This window comes from Eupeodes corollae, chromosome 1 (assembly GCF_945859685.1).
Source record: "Eupeodes corollae chromosome 1, idEupCoro1.1, whole genome shotgun sequence".
NCBI lineage: Eukaryota > Metazoa > Arthropoda > Insecta > Diptera > Syrphidae > Eupeodes > Eupeodes corollae.
In genome coordinates, this window is record NC_079147.1 from 175,426,910 (window position 1) to 175,448,433 (window position 21,524).

General features: G+C 31.9%; 1 protein-coding gene across 5 annotated transcripts; it reads left to right on the forward strand.

Moving 5' to 3' along the window:
- The first annotated feature begins 6,354 nt into the window (after positions 1-6,354).
- On the forward strand, positions 6,355-20,218 carry LOC129941984 (pancreas transcription factor 1 subunit alpha). 5 transcript variants are annotated; one of them, XM_056050778.1, is made up of 5 exons: positions 6,378-6,517; positions 14,694-14,830; positions 14,894-15,133; positions 15,196-15,506; positions 19,697-20,218. In XM_056050778.1, exons 3-5 carry the CDS (start codon positions 14,952-14,954, stop codon positions 19,948-19,950), a joined length of 747 nt encoding a protein of 248 aa, XP_055906753.1. In that variant the 5' UTR covers positions 6,378-6,517; positions 14,694-14,830; positions 14,894-14,951; the 3' UTR covers positions 19,951-20,218. The 5 variants fall into 5 exon arrangements, with proteins under 5 accessions (XP_055906751.1, XP_055906752.1, XP_055906753.1 ...); XM_056050776.1 differs by having other exon boundaries at positions 6,355-6,458; positions 14,694-15,133; XM_056050777.1 differs by having other exon boundaries at positions 6,368-6,458; positions 14,642-15,133.
- Positions 20,219-21,524: the final 1,306 nt, after the last annotated feature.

Consider the following 21,524-nt stretch of genomic DNA (forward strand, 5'->3'; position numbering starts at 1 on the left):
ATTTGGTTATTTTTTAAAACGTTTCTAATTGCTTCATTAAAAAACACTGTTTTTTGCGCCACTTGAATAGAAACAGTGTGCGTGTTGTTTCTATTGGTTACGGTTACGACAAAAATTCTTATTGTAGTAATAGAAATTTAGATTTAAAGCATTAATTATTCGATTAAAGAAAAAATAGGCCGCTGAAAACCATTAAACCTTGCAGTAAAGGCCAAAACAGAAGTATACGCGTAAAACAAGCTTCCCCTACGCACAATTGCCAACAAAATAGAAAGAAGTGTGAAAACTGTTTGGTCGTACCTTAGAAATAAAGACAGCTATGGAACAAATATGAGGGCAGGCAAACAAGAGCCACAACAGAAGCAGACTGAAGAAAGATTATTAGGCTGGCCCCCAAATGGTATTGCAGCTAGTCTTAACACTATTTGACGTATCATTCGTATAGGTCACAACATTTGAAACGCCCTAAATTGAAGAAAAAACCACCATAAAATCCAATACGACGACAAAATAGAATAGATTTTTGCAGAAGGAATATGACGTGGAAGGAAGAGTGGACAAAAGTGGTATTTTCAGACGAAAAAAAAAAATAATGTAGATGGCCCGGACGGGTATAATTTAAATTTTCATGACAGGAGAAAGGAACCAAGGTTTTTGGAGCGTCACCATAGATGAGAAGGCGGGTTAATGGTGTAGGGGCAATTTCCTGGTTTGGAACAGTTGATCTGGAGTCTCCCACGTTGAAAATGACGGCCAACTCCTACTCGTACAAGCGAATATTGCAAGAAGCTTTCCCTAAGGTTACCAATGTATTTGGACCAATACCATGGACTTTTCAACAAGACAACGCGCCAATCCACAACGCAAGGATTATTAAAAGTTGGATAGCCGAGAAAATTGTTACCTTACTTCAACAGCCACAATACTCCCCGGACCTAAATATTATAGAAAACGTATGGGGATGGATGGTTCGTAGAGTGTACGACTCTGGACGACAGTATGATGACAAAGAATCACTTACTGATGCTATCAAAGAGGCATGAAGTGCAATTTCACTAAATTACTTAAAACAACTGTATGATTCACTTCCCAACGGAGTTTTTGAAGTTATTTTAAATAAAGGTGGTAGCACACATTATTAAAATATCATTTTAAATTAAAAAAATAACCTCTTTACTGCATTTTTTCAATTTGTTTCCTTATTTATGCGAATGGTTCTATTCAAGTAGCGCAAAAAAAACAGTGTTTTTAATGAAGTAATTAGAAAAGTGGTTAAAATAAGCTAATGGTATTTTCCTGAAATTTTATGTCTATGTAGTTTAATTTGCAATAGATTTCTCTTATTGGAACTAAAACAAAGAGTTGAATTTATAAATTTACCAAAGTTCTCCACGTTCTGATTGTAAGAAAAAGGATTGTTTCTATTCAAGTGGAGCGGAGTGTATAGTACAGTGAAAAATTGACAAAAAACGATCCGCAGTAGTCCAATTTTTATATTTGAAAGTTGATACAATTGAATATTTGCAAGAATAATTTATCAAAAAATTCCATAAACAATAGAGAAATTCAGAAAGGTGATTTTTGATAGTTAACTATCAAAATCAAGAAAATACGTCTGTGTAAGGTGATAGTACATTTCAGAGTTTTAACCAAACAATTTGATATAAAATAAAAACTTCAAGAAGGGGGTTTGTTCGTAGACTACTACATTAACATGTGGTGTTGAATCGAGTTGAAATGAGCTTGATTCCCCTACTAGAATCGAGTCAAAATTTTGTCAAGAAAAACATGTGTGGAGGAGTTGGTTGCATGTTTGTGTACAAAAAGAATAGTTTTGTTTTAACAAAAAAAAATGCACATGGAGCAGGTAGGATATTCTTATATGGTGCTGAACTATTCAGTTCTTTATTGTTTAGCACGAATCAATCGATTTCACTTGCACTTCATAAGAAACATCGAAACTTCATTTGCATTTTAGGAAGTGCTGTCAAACTTAAATTAAAAACATTTTTAAATCTTTTTGCGTGGTGCAAACACCAAACAGATGAATTTAATCTAAACTGAGATAAACCTTTGGTGGAAACATAGCAAAACTTAATTATCTTTTCTATTGTTTTCTCTTGCAAAATAAGCCCAGTTAGTCCATTTCCATTAACAAAACTAAATGATATCAACGGTAACATATTGATTTTTTTAAGCAATGGAAAACACATTATTCCAAATGTACAACTACTCCACGAACACAGCCTTCGAGATACAAATGCAATATCAATCGTACCAACATTTGAAAACAAAATCACATAAGAACTATTCGAGACTCGTATAAATGTCAAAAACCGATCCGTAGTAAGATTCTACTTTAACTTTCATCGGTAGTATTCATACTGCGGATATTGTTTTTGTTATTCGTGTCAAATCCTACTATACTTATGACAGATTTTCCAACAAAACACGGGTAATGATGTTTATTTTGTTTCTATTCTTTGTATTTATGTAATCTGTGTTGCAAATTACAAACTTAATATTGTTTATTTTAAACATTAAACTAAGGCTTTATTGTATAAGTTTTTTACTTACGAATATGATACATTTTGCAAAATTAATAATTTCAACTCTTCATAGGCAACTTTTTAGCAAATTATAGTTTTTATGTGTATTTGTATTTAAGGAAAAGTCATTTAGTTAATACGATTTTTTATTTGAAAAAACCGCTTTAAAACCTAATATTTATTCTGGTTAAATGAAACTTTCAAGTATTTCAAAATTATAATTTGTACCTTTATATCTCGAAACTCTACAGTTACTACATTTAAGCTCTTAACATGAGGCTTTAGTTATGAAGCCATTCAATTTAATTTAAACAAAAAACTCAAAACTTTAGAAGAATTTCTATATTATTGATGATGACATTTTAAAAAATATGTGTACACTTTGTGTCACATGAAAAGAGACACGCTTTTTTCGTATTTTATTTGACCTTATTTTTCAAACTTTTAGGTTTTTAGCAAGAACTCAAAAATAGAATGAATGAGGCATTAGGTTTATATTTAAAAAAAAATGTTTGTTTTAAGTTGGAAAATAAAAATATCAGGGACAAGATCTAAACTTACCTATAAGCGTATTTTAATTCAGATAAAAGGTCTAACCAAACAGGAAATGATCCAAATTCCAGCTTACTGGGATCTCGGCAAAACCATCCATTTTATTGTCAGACAAATTAGAAGAAGTTCAAATGTTTTATAGAACTACATCAAGGACCCTAAGATGTATGAAAAAAAAAAACACAAAAGAATATAGTCATGAAACACATAATTTCACAAAAGGCAGGCAAGTGAGAGTTTTTAAAGCTTTCCATCAGGCAGAAGCTGGGGTAAATGCTAGTGGATCAACTGTTGCCAGTGATAAAGAAGCAGACCATATGCGGCACTAAAAAATTAAGAAAAAAACAGCATTGCGTCCTGCACGCAAGAGTCTTAATTTTGCACCAAATTACATCAGGTGGAATCCAGGATGGCATACCGTCGTCTTTTTCGATTAAACAAAATAATTATATATACGCACGGATAACAAAAGCCTGGATTCAAGGACAAAATGTGAACCTATTACCATGACCTGAACATCATGGAAAACCTATCTAAGAAGGAGGATGGCAATACCAAAAAACAGTAGAGATTATTGAAGCTATAGAACGGTCCTGGGCCCCAATTTCGCTTAATTATCTGACAGCACTCTAGTTATCCATACACCACAGGGGTCTTGAAGTAATTCAGAAATTAGGAGGCAGCACATTCAATAAAAATTACATAAATCCATTCAATAAAACCAGTATGTATTGACCTGAACCATAAGATTTGTTGTTATTTTCTTTACTTAAAAGGGGCTTACAGGTACATTTATAACTCGCCCCTATTAATGTGACACGCAGTGTATGTACCTACAAAAGAAACTTTCCTTTTTCTTTGACCTAGAATAAGGTACAACATGTCAATTTTAATGAATTCGTCTATTTATTGCATTGACACGTTCGTTCCGCATTTATAAACTTTGTTGATAGTTATATACGTTTTATCTTATATTTGAAAAGAGAGAATGCTGGTTACTATACTTATAACTCAAGAAAGGCTGAATTGATTAAGATGATTCGCAGCATTTCGGAAATTGTCCAAGAAAATTCACGAGCAATTCTCGAAAATTGATTTTCTCCACATTTAGTCTAGAGTAATTTTACGACGCCATCTTCATAATAGTCATATATGTTTACGTTACGTGGTGACATTTTCTTGCATTAAAAATTAAAATGTTCTACCGAATTCCATCATATTCTGTGTTCTACTTAAATGATTCCAAACCCTAGGATGTATTCGTATAACCTTTGATTTTAAGGTATTTTCATCCGTATTTTAAGTGATTTTATCGGTCTATAATAACATGCAATTTTCTTTATAATTTTCTATAAATCAAAAACGACAAATCCTCCTCACCCTCTAATTATCGACCCATTGCACTTACGTCCTAATTTTCAAGGTCACATAAACTTTGGTTAATTATTATCAGCTCAAAAAAAACTCTAAAATCGGAAGGTGTTTAATGACCGGCAGTAAGGCTTTCGCAGCAATAGGTCCGCTGGAGATGTCATAGTTTATCTCACCGAACAGTGGATTGTGAGATGAACCATTGTTTTGTTTTGGAGAAAGTAAGATTATTGCAGTTCATATTTAAAAATCATTTAACAGGGTTTTGGGCCAGGCATTCTTATCGGAAATACTTACATCCGGTTTTTATGAATCTCTAATTCATTGGATTAGTAATTATCTTTTGGGACCGTTCAACAGAAGTAGTATTGGATGGATTAAAGTCTTAAAGCTGACCTCAGGGCTCCGTTTTTTCTCTCTTTCTCATTTTTATTAATCTCCACTCTTCAATTTTTAATCCAATGCATGGTTTCGCTGACAATAGTACTCTGAGCTATACATTTTTGTCCTCAGACTCACATGTCACATCCTTTTTCTTCGGATGTGGTACTACAACGACAAAATATGATACGCTCATTAAAATCCGACCTTAACATTTCGCAAGTGCAATGATGATAAAAAAAAAAACCAATGCTGTCTTATATCGTAAGATAAGAGATATACCCCTTGACATTATCCATGGATGGCATGATGCATGATGTTTAGGCTTCCTTAAACGAAGCAAGGAGTTTTTCTTCCCCACTGATCTGGCTCTTATCTACAAGACTTATATATACGTCCAAAGCTTGAAATTAACTCCTATATCTAGTGTGGTGCTTTTGCAACTTACTTAATGTGTAATTTTTCATTGAAAGGCGAATTGAAATAACGACCAGCGAAGCTGGTATTATTCACAAATATAACACAAAATAGTGCTTATACGCCTGCGTGTACAATACTGCTTCATGAATATTAACAATAGAACAATAACATAATTCTATGCCATAGTTTTACATATACAAAAACGCTTTCCCTGACAGCTGATGTTAATTTCGAGTCAGGTCATCGTAATTTTTCGATACAATTTTAATTGGGTTAGATGAATTCTTGTGCTTACTTTATAATAATAATAACCAAATTCTCTTTTTTGCAATAAGTCTAGAAGCCAAACCTTATATTACTCGCACACAAGAATAGTTGAAAATCAAAAGGAAAAGGCCTAGGAATACGAAAACTTATCTAATAAAAACAAAGCGACGTAAAAGTAAAAACGGCGGTAGAAGGAAAAGGCCTATAAATACAAAAACTTATCTTATAAAAACAAAGCGATGTAAAATTAAAAATGGCGGCTAAAATAAAAGGCTGAGGAATACAAACACTTATTTTAAGGTTCCTTACGAACACTGTTGGCGATCGAAATTGAATATCGAACCTAGCTCATTTTTACAATTCGACTAGCTGCATCACAAAATTAGAAATAGAAAGAACAAAATGCAAAGAGCTGTCAATCAAATATAGAACATTTGAAATAAGTTGCATTTTATTTTTTAAATTTCGATACAAGCAAATACAAAAGCTTTTATTCTTCTAAAATGGCTTCCTTCAATAAAGCTCTCCCCAATTTTGTTTTTGCAGCCCATATCCCCAGGATAAGTGGAGCCGTACATCATTGGTTGGTTTTTTCGACCAAACCACGCCTAACAACTGACTACATGCATCCTCTTAAAGCACAATATAAGGTAGGGTAAGCTGTGAAAGAAATAAAAAAAAAACACAAAATGTACAAAACAACCCTCTAAAACAACAGTTGGTAAAGTCTCAAACTCTTATATTGGTACGCTACCCCCTTGTGATAGACTAGACATCCTTGGGGGTTGATTTTCACTACTTGAAATGAGGTTCACTATTCTTCCTGGACGAATAGAGTGATTAGTATAACCGGAACAATACAAACGCGTGGTTTTAATTGAGCGCACGTTTTTCGAATTAGATTGCTCAAATAACAAGGTACCGACGCGATTTAATAAATTTCACAAAACTTCTCTGAATGAAAGTTATCTAGATAGGTACATACATACATATATAGATTAAAAATCAGAAATTGGTTGTGAATTTACACATAGTGTGAAATGCATTTTGTTGATGGATCGAATAGTGTGGTGACACGTGACTAAATTGTGATTTAAAATAACTATTTAAATGTGCTTTTGTTTGAATTGTATAGAGTTTTTTCATACATAGATATAAGTCCTTATGAAAGACTTCTTTAGTGTATCTGCATATGTGGGTTCTTTAAGTCCTTACTTACCTTGTACAAATGTACACACTAAAAATGTGTCTGACTAATCACTTAATGCATAGGTGCAAATAGGTTCCGATTAACAGCTAAAACACCATCGGAAGGACCAGATAAATAATAAATTCATGAAATTTTTTAATTGGAATCCACAATCACTTAATTCTGAGTGTCCGTTTTGCATTTTTGTCCACACACATATTTATAGAGGGTTCAAGTGAGATCATACTGAAATATTTATTTTTATACAGTACCTGGAAACATTTGACACTTTTTACATCTAATGAAATTAAAATCAATAAGATAGAAAAATTCTAAGAAAAGTTATATGCTTTTGTATGGAGTATCAATGTTGTGTTTTTAGTAGATTTGAAATAATGTATTCTATGGCGAAATACTGTGGGATACCCTGTACAGTTACTATCTTTTTGTAACACCAAAACAACGTTTCACATTTAATTTGGTGCACGCTTAATAGTAGGTGCATATTTAATACATTGTATATTCATGGATGTTTATTCTATAGCAGTGCACAGATGAGATATATTTTTGTGTAAACGCAACTGAAGAACTGTTTTTAACTTGAAGTAATACCATAATTACGAGATTTTTTGAACATAAAGACAGATTTGCATTCAAAGTTAAAAAAATAATGATTGTGTGCAAACAAAAATTATATACAAAAGTTCAACATTTTTATCTTACTTGTGATATATTCTCACCATCAAAAGTCAAGTTAAGTAATTATAAGTTTTTTAATAACAGAGATATTATACGAGTATTAAAGGCATGTGTTAATTGAATATTCAGTATTTGGCTTTTTCCTAAAGTGTTTTTCCACACGATAATCCCAATTTATATTTTCTAATTTCCCAATTGCCCAATAGATCTAGGCACATATGTACATAGGTACAACACGTTGTTTGATAACAAAAATTATTGTCCCATTGCAAAACTATCCGTTATCCATAAGTTATTTGAGTCCATTATTTGTTAAGTCATATCGTTTAAATGTAAGTCCATAATTTGTGACAATCAACATGGCTCTGTTCAAAATAAGTCAACAGTTACTAAGCTCTTTTATTTCAGTTCTTTTTGTTTAGATTCGTTTAAAAAACGGAAACAAGTTGACTGTGTCTTCACAGACTTCAGTCAGGCCTTTGAAAAATTTTGCCATAAAACACTAACTTCCAAACTCAAATCTCAAGGCTTTAACGACAAATTTGTTAGTTGGGTTTCGTCGTTCTTATATAATAGATCATACAGCGTAGTTTTTAGGAATGAGCGATCATCATATTTTTATACCAACTCTGGCGTACCACAAGGTAGCCACTTAGGACCTTTACTGTTTATTATGTACGTTAACGACTTACCTTCTTTATAAAACACTTATCTGTTTTTATTTACGCTTATGACATTAAAATTTTTAAACGTATTGACTCACTTGACAACTTGACAAGATGATCTAAATAGTTTTCGCGACTGGTGTGTTATAAATAAGCACTTACTAAACATAGGCAAATGTAAATCAATGTGTTTTACACGCAAACAAAATGTTTTGACTTTCAATTATCAATTAGACTCTTCTTATTTGACTAAACTCTCTACTTTATCTTTTACAAATCATTATGACGATATTATTAAAAAAAAATAAAAAATAAGACACTCGGATTTATAAAACGATTTTCACATGATTTTCGGGACTCTTAAGTTCTTAAAATTCTTTATATATCATTTGTAAGACCAATTTTGGAGTATGGCTGCATAATATGGGCTCCCTTCTTTTTAGACCATATATAAACAGAATAGAAGGAGTACAAAGAAGATTCGTGCGCTTTTGCCTCCGGCTTGAACTTCCACCGTACAATCATAGGTTCACGCTCACAAATCTTCCATCGCTTTCTAAACACAGAGAGTACATTCAGCTATGCTTTATTATAAAATTAATCAATGGGTCAGTCATATCACCATCAATTTTGGAAAAATAAAACTTTATTTGTAGCCTTTCAAGTATTAGAAGACAAGTTCCTTTACGTCCTACATCAAGCAGATCGAACTATGGTAAAAACAGTCCCCTCAACCAATTGATTTCAGTTTACAGCAAGTATTACTTTTTGGTATATTCCGTAAGCGATGATTTTAAAAATAAAACATTTAAAGTAAATTTTTTGAATACCTCAGTTTAGCGTTTTTTTTGCAAATTGCTCAAAGAATTGTAAATCTATAAATCGAAGAATATATGAAATATTAGTCTTTAGTTCTAAATTTAGTTTGTTTAACGACTTCAATACATAAATAACTTGGCGTCACTTCTATTTAAATCATTCAATGTGTGTAGGATAATGACCATCACGCAAATTGTTGCAAGCATCGATTCTTTTGAGGTAATTGTCGACCTTTTTTTGACACATATCTCAGCCATAACTTGACAAATGATGAGTTTTAAGTGCTCAAGAGTTAGAGGTTTATCTCAAAACGGTCTTTCGCGTATAGCTCCACAAAAAAAAGGTCCAGCTGTGGCAAATCGCATGATCAACAACACAAGAAATTAGGCCGTAAGGAAATTTCTCTTGCAATAAAGCCATATTCTATTCGCTCGAGTTATGTGGCAGCGTCTTGTTGAAACCACAGCAGGGAAAAGAAGTCGGTTATCATATTACAATAACACTCTGATTTGACGAAAAAGTAAGGTCCAATCAAACCTCCGGACCACTTTTTGTGGATGTAATGGCCTCTTCAATTTTGTTTATTGACATAACCACCAAATAAGAAATGTTCTTCATCGCTGAAGAAAATTTTGTTCGAAAAATCATGGAACCGCCGAGCTGCCGCCGGTGTCAAAAGACAGTCCTAATTCCTGAGAACGACGAGCGATCGACACATTCGGGTCTTGGGTAAAACTTTCACTTACAGCAGCGATGTTTTCAGTGGTACGAGCGAAACGATGATGCATAGGCCTTACATTAGCTATAACCAATGCAATTTCTTCAAATTTCTTCACAATTTTGCCAATTACTTGCGTAGTTGGACGATTATGTAAAGCATAATATCTTTTTAAAGTACGATATGTGGATGTGTCAGAATCACCATTTTTGTAGTAGGTTTTAACGATTTGTATCCGTTGTGCGATAGTTAGAAACAAATATGGGTTTACAAACTTTCCAACGAATTGCAGCGGCCCTATACTTTTAAAACTACTAAGTGGATAACCCGTTATTTTTAAGGAGAAAAACTCAAAAACAATTAACAACAACAATTAAGTTACTTCCAATCAATATTTTATTATTTAGAACTCTTTTGGTTCACATTCATTATTTTTTTCTAAACCAAATTTACGTGTTACGCCGACCATTCAGACCACAATCATAGTATAAAAAAAGAGGCTGGGATGCGACTCACACTGATAACTTCCAATCCCGTCTTTGGATTTGTCTTGCTCAAAAGTTTGTAGGTTTTCGTGTTTTGTTAAAAAAGGTGTCAGTTGAATTATTCCAAGAGATTAAAAAATAACCAACAATATTTTGCATGTAATGAAATAGTTTGATTTCGAAATCTATTTTTGCTAACAAGATTTTTAGTCAAAAACTAATTTTTACCAATTTTAATAGCATTTCTTAAATTTTTTTATTTATTATATAAAAATACAAATTTGATGAACAATAATTTAATATCAATATCTTCTATTATTCAAGAGATAAATAAATTTTTACTAAATTTGTGTACTATTTTTTGTAGATTTAGTTTTTTTTTTATAAAAAAAAAACGGATTGTTGGATTACTGAATGTCGAAAACATTATTTTCTGTGAGATAAGATAAGTTAGAATATATATTCAATTTGAAAAGATATTTGAGCTTTAGTACTGTTTTTTTTATGTTTTTATTTTTTGTAAAAAAAAAACTTTCAATTCAATTTTTCTCAAAACTTTACTGAATGTTGAAAACAATATATCTTATAAGATAAAATTAGTTTGAAGCCAAGTCGAAAATCAATTTTTACCAACTTTTGTTATTTTTTTTTTGTAAAAATATTGTCAATATGATTCCTTAAGTTAAAATTAGTTGGAGATATTTGAGTCAAAATTAATTTTTACCAACTTTTGTTCATTTTTTTTTTAGGTTTTAAATTTTTTGCAAAACAAATGTCAATTAGATTTTTCTCAAAATTTCACTGAATTTTGACAACAATACTTTTTAAAAGATAAAATTAGTTTAAAGCAAATACCTCAAAGTTTTAAAAAGATATTTGAGTCAAAAATCAATGTTTGCCAACTTTTGTTAATTTTTTTTTATGTTTTTTAATTTTTTGTAAAAAAACTGTATATCTGATTTTTCTAAAAATGTTACCAGATGTTAAAAACGTTATTCTTCGTTGCAAAAAATTGTATTGTATTTTTTGGTCGTAAAATTTTTATAGGTGACAAGTATTTTTTTAAAGTTTTTTTTTTTTGATTTGTAAAAAAAACCGTTAGTTGGAATTTTTTCCAAGAATATACTAGTTTGGTATCACGTCATAATGTAGGAAGAAAAAACGTACAGACTTACGCACAGACTTCTCTCTAAAAATCTTTTATTTCGACTCTAGATGCCTTGAAACGTCGAGAAATGTAAAAATTTTCAATTCGACAAATCGGACCAATTACAATAACTTGCGATGGGAAGTTAATAACTGTTAAAATTGTAATTCCCGCACATATTTGTATTTGATTTGTCTTAATTATTTGAAAAATCGTTAAAACTTTGGGTAAAATATTTGAATTTTTAATTTTAGAAATGACAGGTAAATTGTAAGTTTGTTTTACAGGAGTTCTTTCAATTATACTAAGTTCAAAAATTATTAACTTAAACATATATGATTTTGACTATATTAAAATGAACTGTCTTTTAAAATACTGTTATATGTATGAATCTAGCTTTGTGAGCCAGGAACAGAATTTTCCCTTAGTGCACGAAGTCAATAGACCTTAAAAACAAAACAGGTATATTCCTTTTCATTAGCTTGGCTGCTACTGAAATCACACTGGTCTGAATATTTTGCAATGGAATGCATGATACAAGTTTTGAATGAATTTCAATAAAATAATGTTGTAATGAATAAACGTCAAACATATGATCAAGCTTTATAACAAAAAAAGTACATATTTCTATTAAATTGTTTTTCATCAATCAAAAGATCTCGTTTGTTTCGGAAAGCATAAATGTTTACTTCTGAGACATTAATAAAGAGAAGAAACGTATAAATCATAAGGTCCCTAAGTATCCTATACTGCATACATCTCAGCAAACATATTTTTAATTTCTCTACAAGGCCTCTTTATTCGTTTTGTAACATTGAACTATCATAAGCCCACACTGAAAGGATTTTTGTAATTCAGGTTCAAAAAGGAGGTGTCAGTGCATATTGGTTTTGAATACTCTAATTTTGAAGTGGCTGGGAAAGACAGAGTGTAATAGGATATTTCACATTTGCTTAGTTCGGGATTAGAACGAATATCTGTAATATACGTCTGAAGATGGTCTCGAGCAGTGTTACCGCTGGGATTTTTGAGAAGGTCGCAAAAAAAAGGGTCAAATGAAAAAATAAATTGGCGCATTAAGATTTTTTTTTAATACATACCTAAATCAAACGAAGTCTGTATAATTTGCAAAAAAAAAACAACAAATTAGTTGTTTTTAGTTTTTTATTATAAATTCTTATAAATAATAATATATATATCACACACGTTCCTTTTCTTAAAAAATACGTTAAAGTGTATATGTATATAACATTAGGTAAATAACAATAACAGTCAATTCAATTCAGTCGATTTAAGTTATATTAACTCAAGTTTAAAAGTTAAACTAAAAAATAAATACATTCATATTCTATTCAGTTCTTTTGAAAAACAAAAATTAAGGTACATTTTAGGAATTCATATTATTTATAAATATTTGACTTTTACATTTATATTATTTTTAAAATACCAGTCATAAACAAATTCTCCGAGACGGTTTTTAACTGCCCCGATCTTATGCCAAACTACTTCAAATTAGACAGTTCCAAAAAACTTTCATAATTCTTTTCATGAATTTTGAATTCTAAAAGCTTGTATTCTTCAATTACTTTTTCAGGTTGAATTATAAGGTGTTGATAATCTGATAATCTGATACATTATAGTTTGAGATCTTCGCCTAGTTTGATTACTTGAGGATCCAAGTGCCTCAAAACCGAAAACTTCCTATCATTGAAATTGAAAACACATGGAAATAATTGGGAAACTTTGTTAAAGAGGAACGGAGTGGTGAAATAACCAAATTTAATCATACAAACTTAAAATTGTTAACTATTAACTACATTTATATGCAGAATCGAAAGGTTGAAATTAATTTGTATGCTAGAATAGCAAGATTTCGATTCTGAGCGAACGTGATTGAGTCGACCCAAAGAATTTCAACTTGATTCCATTTTATAGATTGAAATTATGTGTGACAGTGTTAGTTATGTTCTTATTTTAATGGGAGTTTGGAAATTTTGTATGAATTAAGAAAATAACTTATCTTTTGAATGTATTTTTCTAGAGATGGGGCCAAAAAAGTCGCATTTTTTTTTTAAAGGGTCAAAATAGACAATTTTTTAAAAAGTCGTATCATGGTCGCATGAGGCACAAAAAAGGGTCAAAATGCAACTAAAGTCGCATAGCGGTAACACTGGTCTCGAGGGTATAATGAGAAGCGAGTATTGCGGTTGAATTGTTTTAAGGAAAGATGTCAATTTTTCTGATTGAAATGTTACTAGTGAATAGTATCAATTAACACTTCTCAGCATTGATTTTTACTCACATAACTTCAGACATGTGAGCATTGATAAGAATGAGAAAGAGTGTCTTTCATTTTGTGGTTTTCAGACTTCCTCTAATTAAATACAACTTGTATTGAACGGTCCGAAAGGTAATTTATAATTTATAATATAGAAGTATGGATAAATCTTAATCGAGGGCCCATCTTACTTTTTGCAAAGCGATGTAAAGATTTCCTCCACTAATTCGTTGTGATTACCACTGGACATATTGGTTAAAGCCATAAATCCGATAATCAAAAAGCCTTCAGTCTTCGAGATATTTCTTGAGCTGATAATTAAAGAGAAAAGATATTAGATTTGTCTAGAAGGCAAACGATTGCATTGTTATAAACAATGATCGAGAAAGAGGACGAATAAATTAATTTTGACGGGCATAATAATAAATGATGTCCATCGAATATTGCCTTTGTAGATTGTTTAAACTTTTTTCCGTTTTCCTCAGTTTTGTTGGCTTTATAACAACGAAAACATACAATGAAACATTAATTATGTATCTCTTTGCATAACTCAAATCACATCACGTGTTTTCTTCAGGTCTGTTGCTGAATAAAATTTCTCATTTCCAAAAGGCTCAAACTTGTGATCTCCGCCTTCGGTTGAATACATACAAGTTGATTTTGAAATTGTAGCGGATATTTTATTTTGATTTAAAATATTTCAGTAGACTCATAGAACCAAAGCTTGGAACAAAAGTTCCTCATTTCACACCTGAAACTTCCATCACAGAATTGGAAGTAAATTAATATATTTTTTGTGATTAGCGGTCATACAAATACCTTAATTTTAACTTTTGAACATAAGGAAATAAAGCTAATTGATATTGCAATTTTGTGTTTAACGGATTGTAAAAATCTTCAGTTTCGTACAATACACCTGTTGGCTTAACACACAACCACCCATGGTCTACATTTGGTTTTATCCATTAACAACTATACTCATATATTACACATAACTGCATTTTGAAATGTCCGTATCATACCAAAAACACAAAAAAAATATGTTAATATTTTGACAACATATTTGTTTAACTATCTTTATCTATTGAATTTCGTTTTTAGATAACATTCCACCCTTGCAAATGTAATACTTACATTATAACATTGCTTGCAGATAAATTCAACAAGTGGATTTGTGGTGACTTATCAACAATTATGATCCTGACACGTGCAGAACACACGTCATCGTGTAACGTGTTATTTTCCAAGATTTGTAAATAACCGTCAACAAATAGAAACAAGGGGGCAATAGTAATAAATTAAGAAAGAAAAAAAACATAACATGTTTACATGACAAAATAAACAATATTACAGCGGAAACTACAATTTAGCACTCCATTTTTAAACCAACGAAATTTAAGACTTCAGTAATATGTTTTCAATGGATAACTTCGATTTGGAATCGACCATGGCTCGACATTTCTTCGAAGGATCGCATGCAACTAATGGCTCGACTTCTAGCTCGGATTTCTTCTTCGGCGATGACAACAGTTCCGATGATAGCGACGTATACAGTGGATTTAATAGTGACCAAGAGAACAATGAAGAAAAGAGGTATAGTTATAAATGAGATCGATTGTAAAATACTTGACAGTTTATTTTTCTTTTTTTCAAAGTCGTCACATGAAAACACGTCGCTTGAAATGTGCATCTCAACAAGCTCAGCAAAGGCAAGCTGCTAACCTTCGAGAGCGACGCCGAATGCAAAGCATTAACGAAGCATTTGAAGGTTTGAGGTCACATATTCCAACACTTCCTTATGAAAAAAGATTAAGTAAAGTGGACACACTGAAGTTGGCCATTAGCTATATAACTTTCTTGGGGGAAATGGTACGAAAAGATAAAAATGGAAATGAGACAGGATTGAGTGGCCTCCAAAGGAACTACCAGAAGGAAATACCGAAGAAAATTATTCTAAGAGATCGAAGTGAGTATACAAAATTATAGTGCCACTTGAAATGTGTTAAATAAATTGCAAAGGGAATTTTAGAACACAGTGGTATAGTCTATTGTTCGAAAGTAGACGAAGAGACAAATGGTTTCAAATGCTTTTGTTCCATGTTCAAATTTAAGACAGTACAGTTTAAATGTTTCATTGCAGAACAATTTTAACTGACAAAAATAATCAATCAATTACATGCGATAAACAAAGAGTAAACCCACTATTCAACATTCATTCCTCATCAAGAATAATATTTCATATCCAAATTTATCAATTTTTGCATGATTGTCCGTATAGTCACCCTCATTCCCTTTCTTGTAATAAATTGGGTCAGTTGCCGTTTAGTTTACTTCTATTAAAAACAAATTCGAAAACACGAAAAAGTTCATTGAACACGCATATTTTTCCCCTAATAAAATACATACGAGTAGCTATTAAATTCACCCGGCTGTCTGGAACAAATTGAGATTTTCACACTTTCTTTGAAAGTCTTAGAACCGTTATCTATTGATTTGAGTTGAAAGGATCTTAACCACAAAAATATAGACTGAACATTGAGGATAAGTTTCTAGTGAATATAAATGCTATAAAAAGCAATTTAGTTACGGTTTTCTCATCTAAAAACAATTTTAAGGAAAAGGGATTGATACTGTTGGCTTTCGGCATTTTGTTGCAATGAGTAATTGAATTTTCTCATTATGTTAAAGGATTAAGGGATGAAGGTAAATTGCGATGTTACGTTAATTGTATTGATCTACAAAAATAAAGGATCTGAAAAGTGCAATTCGTCAATTAATGTCCTTATTCGTTCTAGATATGTAATAAAAATACAGCTTGCAGAGAACCAAAGCCTAGTGACCTACAACACGCAACTTTTAACCGTGTTCGAGTAATGTGCAACATGGCGAAGGCCTACTGTTTTTTTTTTGCCGAATCTGAATGGCTAATTTCAGAAGAAGTCATATACACCAACCACTACCATGTCTGTAAAAATCAATAAAAAAATATGTAGTTTCTTTCAGTTTACAAGAAGTCGAGTTAGTGTAAAATAAAGACATGAATTCGACTTAGATTTTATGTCTAATCTATTAAATTATACTAATAACGTAGCAAATAGATATTAATTGAACAACTAACTTATAACATATTTATATGGGCATAAATTCAAGCCAATAATATTATTGCAAATACAATTTTATTTTATAACATTTGACGTTATTTTACAGAAAATCTAAATGTAATGGCTATTCGGCACAATTCCTTGTCTATATCAAAATGTTGTGTTGTTATTTTATGCATCCGCGTGCTCTTGTTCATCAATCTACAACATACAAGAATATCTGTAGGCAAAAATAATCACCCCGTGGGAAATTCGTTACACCCCAGCAGATGTACAATTCACGGGTGCTTGGCACTGCTATGAAATTATGGACGACGTCATCCCTTCTCTGTAGATAGGAAAACTTTATTTCATTCATTTGTTCCTTTTAGTCCGTGTTACGTGTAGTCTTTACAAGGACGGAGGGGTTCCTTATTCCTTACGTTTGTTTGCTTGATGTTTTTTTTTTTATAATTATGTGAGCCCACATAAAGAGAATTGCTCCAACGTATGGCAAATTTTCACACCAACTTTGATTGCCACTGAATCATACTTTCGAGTGCATATACATACATTATACATAGCAATGACCCGCAAAACCACTCGACGACTCTGGAGAAAGGGGAGGACCGTTTACAAATAGTTTCGTGTTCTGTTAGACAATGGGTGAGCCTGGAAGATTCCGATTCATGCAACACTTAAGACACAACACATCCATATTTCGAAAATTCGAATACATATCGTTTAAGCAGTATTATCTTTTTTTTGCACATTGAGAACTTTGTTTACTCATTTTCATGTTATCTATATGGTTTCCTTTGCCCTTATTTGGTAAAGATAACTGTAAATAAACAACCCTAAAAGTCTGAATCTCTCGTAGCTGATAAGTAGATACAGCTTGCAGATTATGTACACTCCTTTTATTTGATGGTAATGGGGTTGTTATGTTCTTGCTAATAGGCTTTTATATTTTTTTAAATTTATTTTGAAGAAATTGATGGAAAGGTAACTAGAATTTTTACTCTTAGAACCAAATAATATAAATAAACAAAAACGAAGAAGTTTATTTGAGCATAAAAAGTAGTGGAGCTATATTTTAAAAATAAGAATAAGACCAATTTTCAGCAGATGGCCATACTGCACTTTGACAAAGTGAAATTAAGCAATAATGTTTTGAGAAATATGACAAACTTATTTTTACGGTAAGGTATTTAAGGTAGGCATGTTGCCCCCTGCATCAAATCGCTTTGTACACTAAAGAATTCGGGTTAGGTGCAAAATAAAGTATATGCCCAATATAGAATTCGGGTAGGTGCAAAGTTCACCTTGTAGATATAAGTTTAATAAGACCAACTTCTCAAAATTGGCTCTATATTACACGACACAATAGTGATATAAGGATTATTATTGAAAGTTTGCCCTATTTCACTTGGCTATACTTCACAGCACCTGACAAGTATCCTGTGCCAGTATCACCCGGTGGATACCGGCATCGATAACATTTTTAGGCTTTTAACTTCCCATATTAAGTTATTGTAATCGGTCCGATTTGTCAATTTGAAAGTTTTGACATTTCTTGACGTTTCAAGGTCTTTAGAAAGATGTATCGAATTTAAATAAATTGTGTTATACACATAATAACGCAGAAAGATGCAGAAAGGACTCTCAAGAAAATTGAGTGGGTGTTTTTTTTACCATGGCAATTTAAAAAAAGTATACATTTTTGTTTACCTAAAAAAAATGAATCTCCAATCATGTATCTTTTTAAAAATTTAAGATATTGGCTTCAAACTAATTTCATATTATAGAAAATATTGTCTTTGATATTCATTAAAATTTGTATACAAATCCGACGTTAAATTTTGTTTTATACAAACTAAGACCTACGAAAAATATAATGTTTGAATTTTGTTATCTCGTAAATAAATAAAGAAATTGACTTCAAAATTAATTCATGCTAAATTTAGTTACAAAAAGCATTCCGTATTTGTTAACATAAGAATTAAAAACTTTCAGGAAATTCTAATAAAATTGGTAGATTGTCCATATCCAAGGTATATATACAAATTATTGCAAATTTGCTATAAATCTTGGAGTCATCAAACCTATGATGTTCATTGCAGGTAAAGATGGTTTAATGGACCAGTAGTTTTTTACACTAACAATCATTTTGAGGCGAGGGCTCGATATATTTTGGAGGCCTAAGAACTTACGGCGTTTTTCAATTCAATTTAATAAATTTACTTTAGCAAATACACAAACTTGTCTCTTTTAATCACTTTTCAATCAAACAAAATGTTTAGTTATGAAAACCAATGATAGCTATAAAAATGGAGCCTTCTTTCGATTTTTTTAATTTTTTTCTTAATTTGAACCAAACTTAATTTCTGGAAACCTACCCAACTCAGAAAAATATTTACTTCGAAATTAAGATTTGTTCAAGATCTCGATTTTATACAACAGCTTCTTGTGAAAACCTAAATATTGATCCAGGTTACTTTTTGTAACATTGAGATAATGAGCAAACCTGTTTTCAATGAATATTTTGATTGTGTATATTCAATTTTCAAAGTTTATTTTTGTGACCAATGTGTATTGATTTCAGTCCTTCTCAGAATGTAATTTGTATACACCTACAGACAACAAAACCAGATTAGATATTCAGCAATTCGAGTACAGTACATTTGTATTTGCAATGCAAATCGATTTAATTTACCTTGTCCAGATAAAAAGTCAAAATCATGAAGGCTCATCAAGAACGTTATACTCGGGAAGTAATTTGAGAAAATACGGCCTAGAATACTTATAGACTGAAGATGAACCATTGTGAGCAAACTGGCCTTAAACCTTTGTCAAATTAAACTGTTCATATTTTCGTTGTTCGAGCCTGATATTAAATTCATTACACTTTGTTCCTTTTTTTATAATTAATTGTTATTATAGGCAAAATTTATTAATTTTTTTTTATTTTTGTATTTTTAGTTTTATTCAAAATTCATTACCATACTACTACCGTACAGAAATCGGGTAAAAATCTATAGCAATTAATTTAAATATTATTCCTGTTGTTCCTCAGGTGGCGGAGTCTCACATTCATTGTCGTGGTACAGAAAGGGTGACCGATACCCAGGAAGCAAATTGTATGCTCGTGTTTGGACTCCGGAAGATCCTCGTGTAAATAATCTGAATGGTAGGGCCAGTAGTATTGGTGGTCAGTATGCGGGCAGCATCAGCAGCAGAACGAGTGATGAATCTGAATCACCAACGTCCGCAAGTTTCAGTCCTAATAGTAGTGGATCACTGTTTTCACAATCAAATGGTGGATTATAAAACATAAATACGTAAATTAAACTTTTTATCCGAATTCAAAAATTTGGGTTCGGTAATGCATAGATTCCTATTTTTAATTTTTGGAATTAAAATTTCTAGTCCTGTTAATCTGTGTTATACATGCAATTCATCAAGAATTTATTATTTATATTTAGATATTTATTATTAACATATATTTATAACTTATTCCCTGTAAATTATTTAGACTTATAAAATGTGTAGGTATGTAAATTAATTAATGTAAATAAATGAATTATTTAAAAAGAAAGGTGCGTTGAAAAGACAAACTCATTGATTATTTTCATTTCAATTATTTTCCTTTCGCTTATAACAATCTACATAGGTACATTTAAATATTTGAAAGATATGTAACAAAAATAAGTAACCTCATTATAATAAATAAGAAGTTTGTGTGATTGATCAGACATCTTTGTATTAAATAAAACAACTAATAATTGAGGGTATATGTAAGATTCTTTTGAGATTTATATTTTTACCTGCTCGCTTGTGAGATATTTTCAATGAAAATATACTGTGCCCACAGTAACGGACATATATAAAAAAACGGTGGATTTAGATTCTAAGGACGTTAAAACGTGGAGAATTATCGAAATTTTTTAACCTAAAATAAAGGGTACAAATTAATATATGTACATAAAAACAAGTAGAGAGTAAGTGTAAATTGCGCCTGGCAAAAATCTTCGTTTCAAACTTCCCAATGGGTGCCGGGCGGTAATGATCACCACAGTAGTTTTGCACGTTGTCAAGACGGAGATCAGCTAAGGTCAGGTTGAATTGCTGAAAAGCATTAGCAATGCAATTTGACCATAGATACGGGGTCCCTAATTTCAGTGGTGGTGTGAGCGACTTACATAATCCGTGCCGAAGAATGAAAGGCTGGGCGGCAAAGCAGTCGCTAACGAGCTCATTCGGATGACTTGGCAGGGTCCGTCTTATCTTCTGCCTTACCCCGGTATATCGGCTCTGCCGGGACTGACCTCTTTTTTCCCACCTACTCGTGGGACCAACATTCAAAAACTTTTACAAAATGGACGAACTAGACATGACAAACGTAAAACCATCCACAGACTTGGAGGATGAACTTTTGACCTCCAGCCAGGAGACCTTGAAGGGAAGCTCATTTAGCGCTGGTAGTTCCAGCACTTGTGAGCAACCCAAAACCACAGGAAGTATAGGCAGTGCTATTCATAGCACTCCTATACTTCCTAAACCGTATACAAAACCGAAACCTTCGAGTAGCAGTGCAACTCGAGGAACCAAAAAACCATCAGAAGGCGCTCTTCTCAGGAACTGCTTCAAAACAACCTCTCACATTCTTGCCAAGATTGACAAAAATGAAGAGACCGGAGTGATTCATGAGAGGGACGCCCAAGACAAAATAAAGTACCAGAAGGATGTTGATGAATACAACAACCTTCTGGCCAACCGAGAAAAGGCCGTTAAGCGAAACAGATCTCAGGTAGAGATCTGCACGTCACAGAAAAAGAGCAAGCTTGACTACCGGACAAAGCCAGTGAAAGCACCATCTTCTGGAGCAGCGCAACTGCGTACTC

Bases quoted from the DNA above. Each gene is read 5' to 3' on its own strand.
- LOC129941984 (XM_056050776.1), top strand. From the start codon at position 14,952: ATGTTTTCAATGGATAACTTCGATTTGGAATCGACCATGGCTCGACAT. The intron at 15,134-15,195 runs GTATAGTTATAA...TTTTTTTCAAAG, and splicing joins GAGAACAATGAAGAAAAGAG to TCGTCACATGAAAACACGTC. The intron at 15,507-19,696 runs GTGAGTATACAA...GTTGTTCCTCAG, and splicing joins AATTATTCTAAGAGATCGAA to GTGGCGGAGTCTCACATTCA.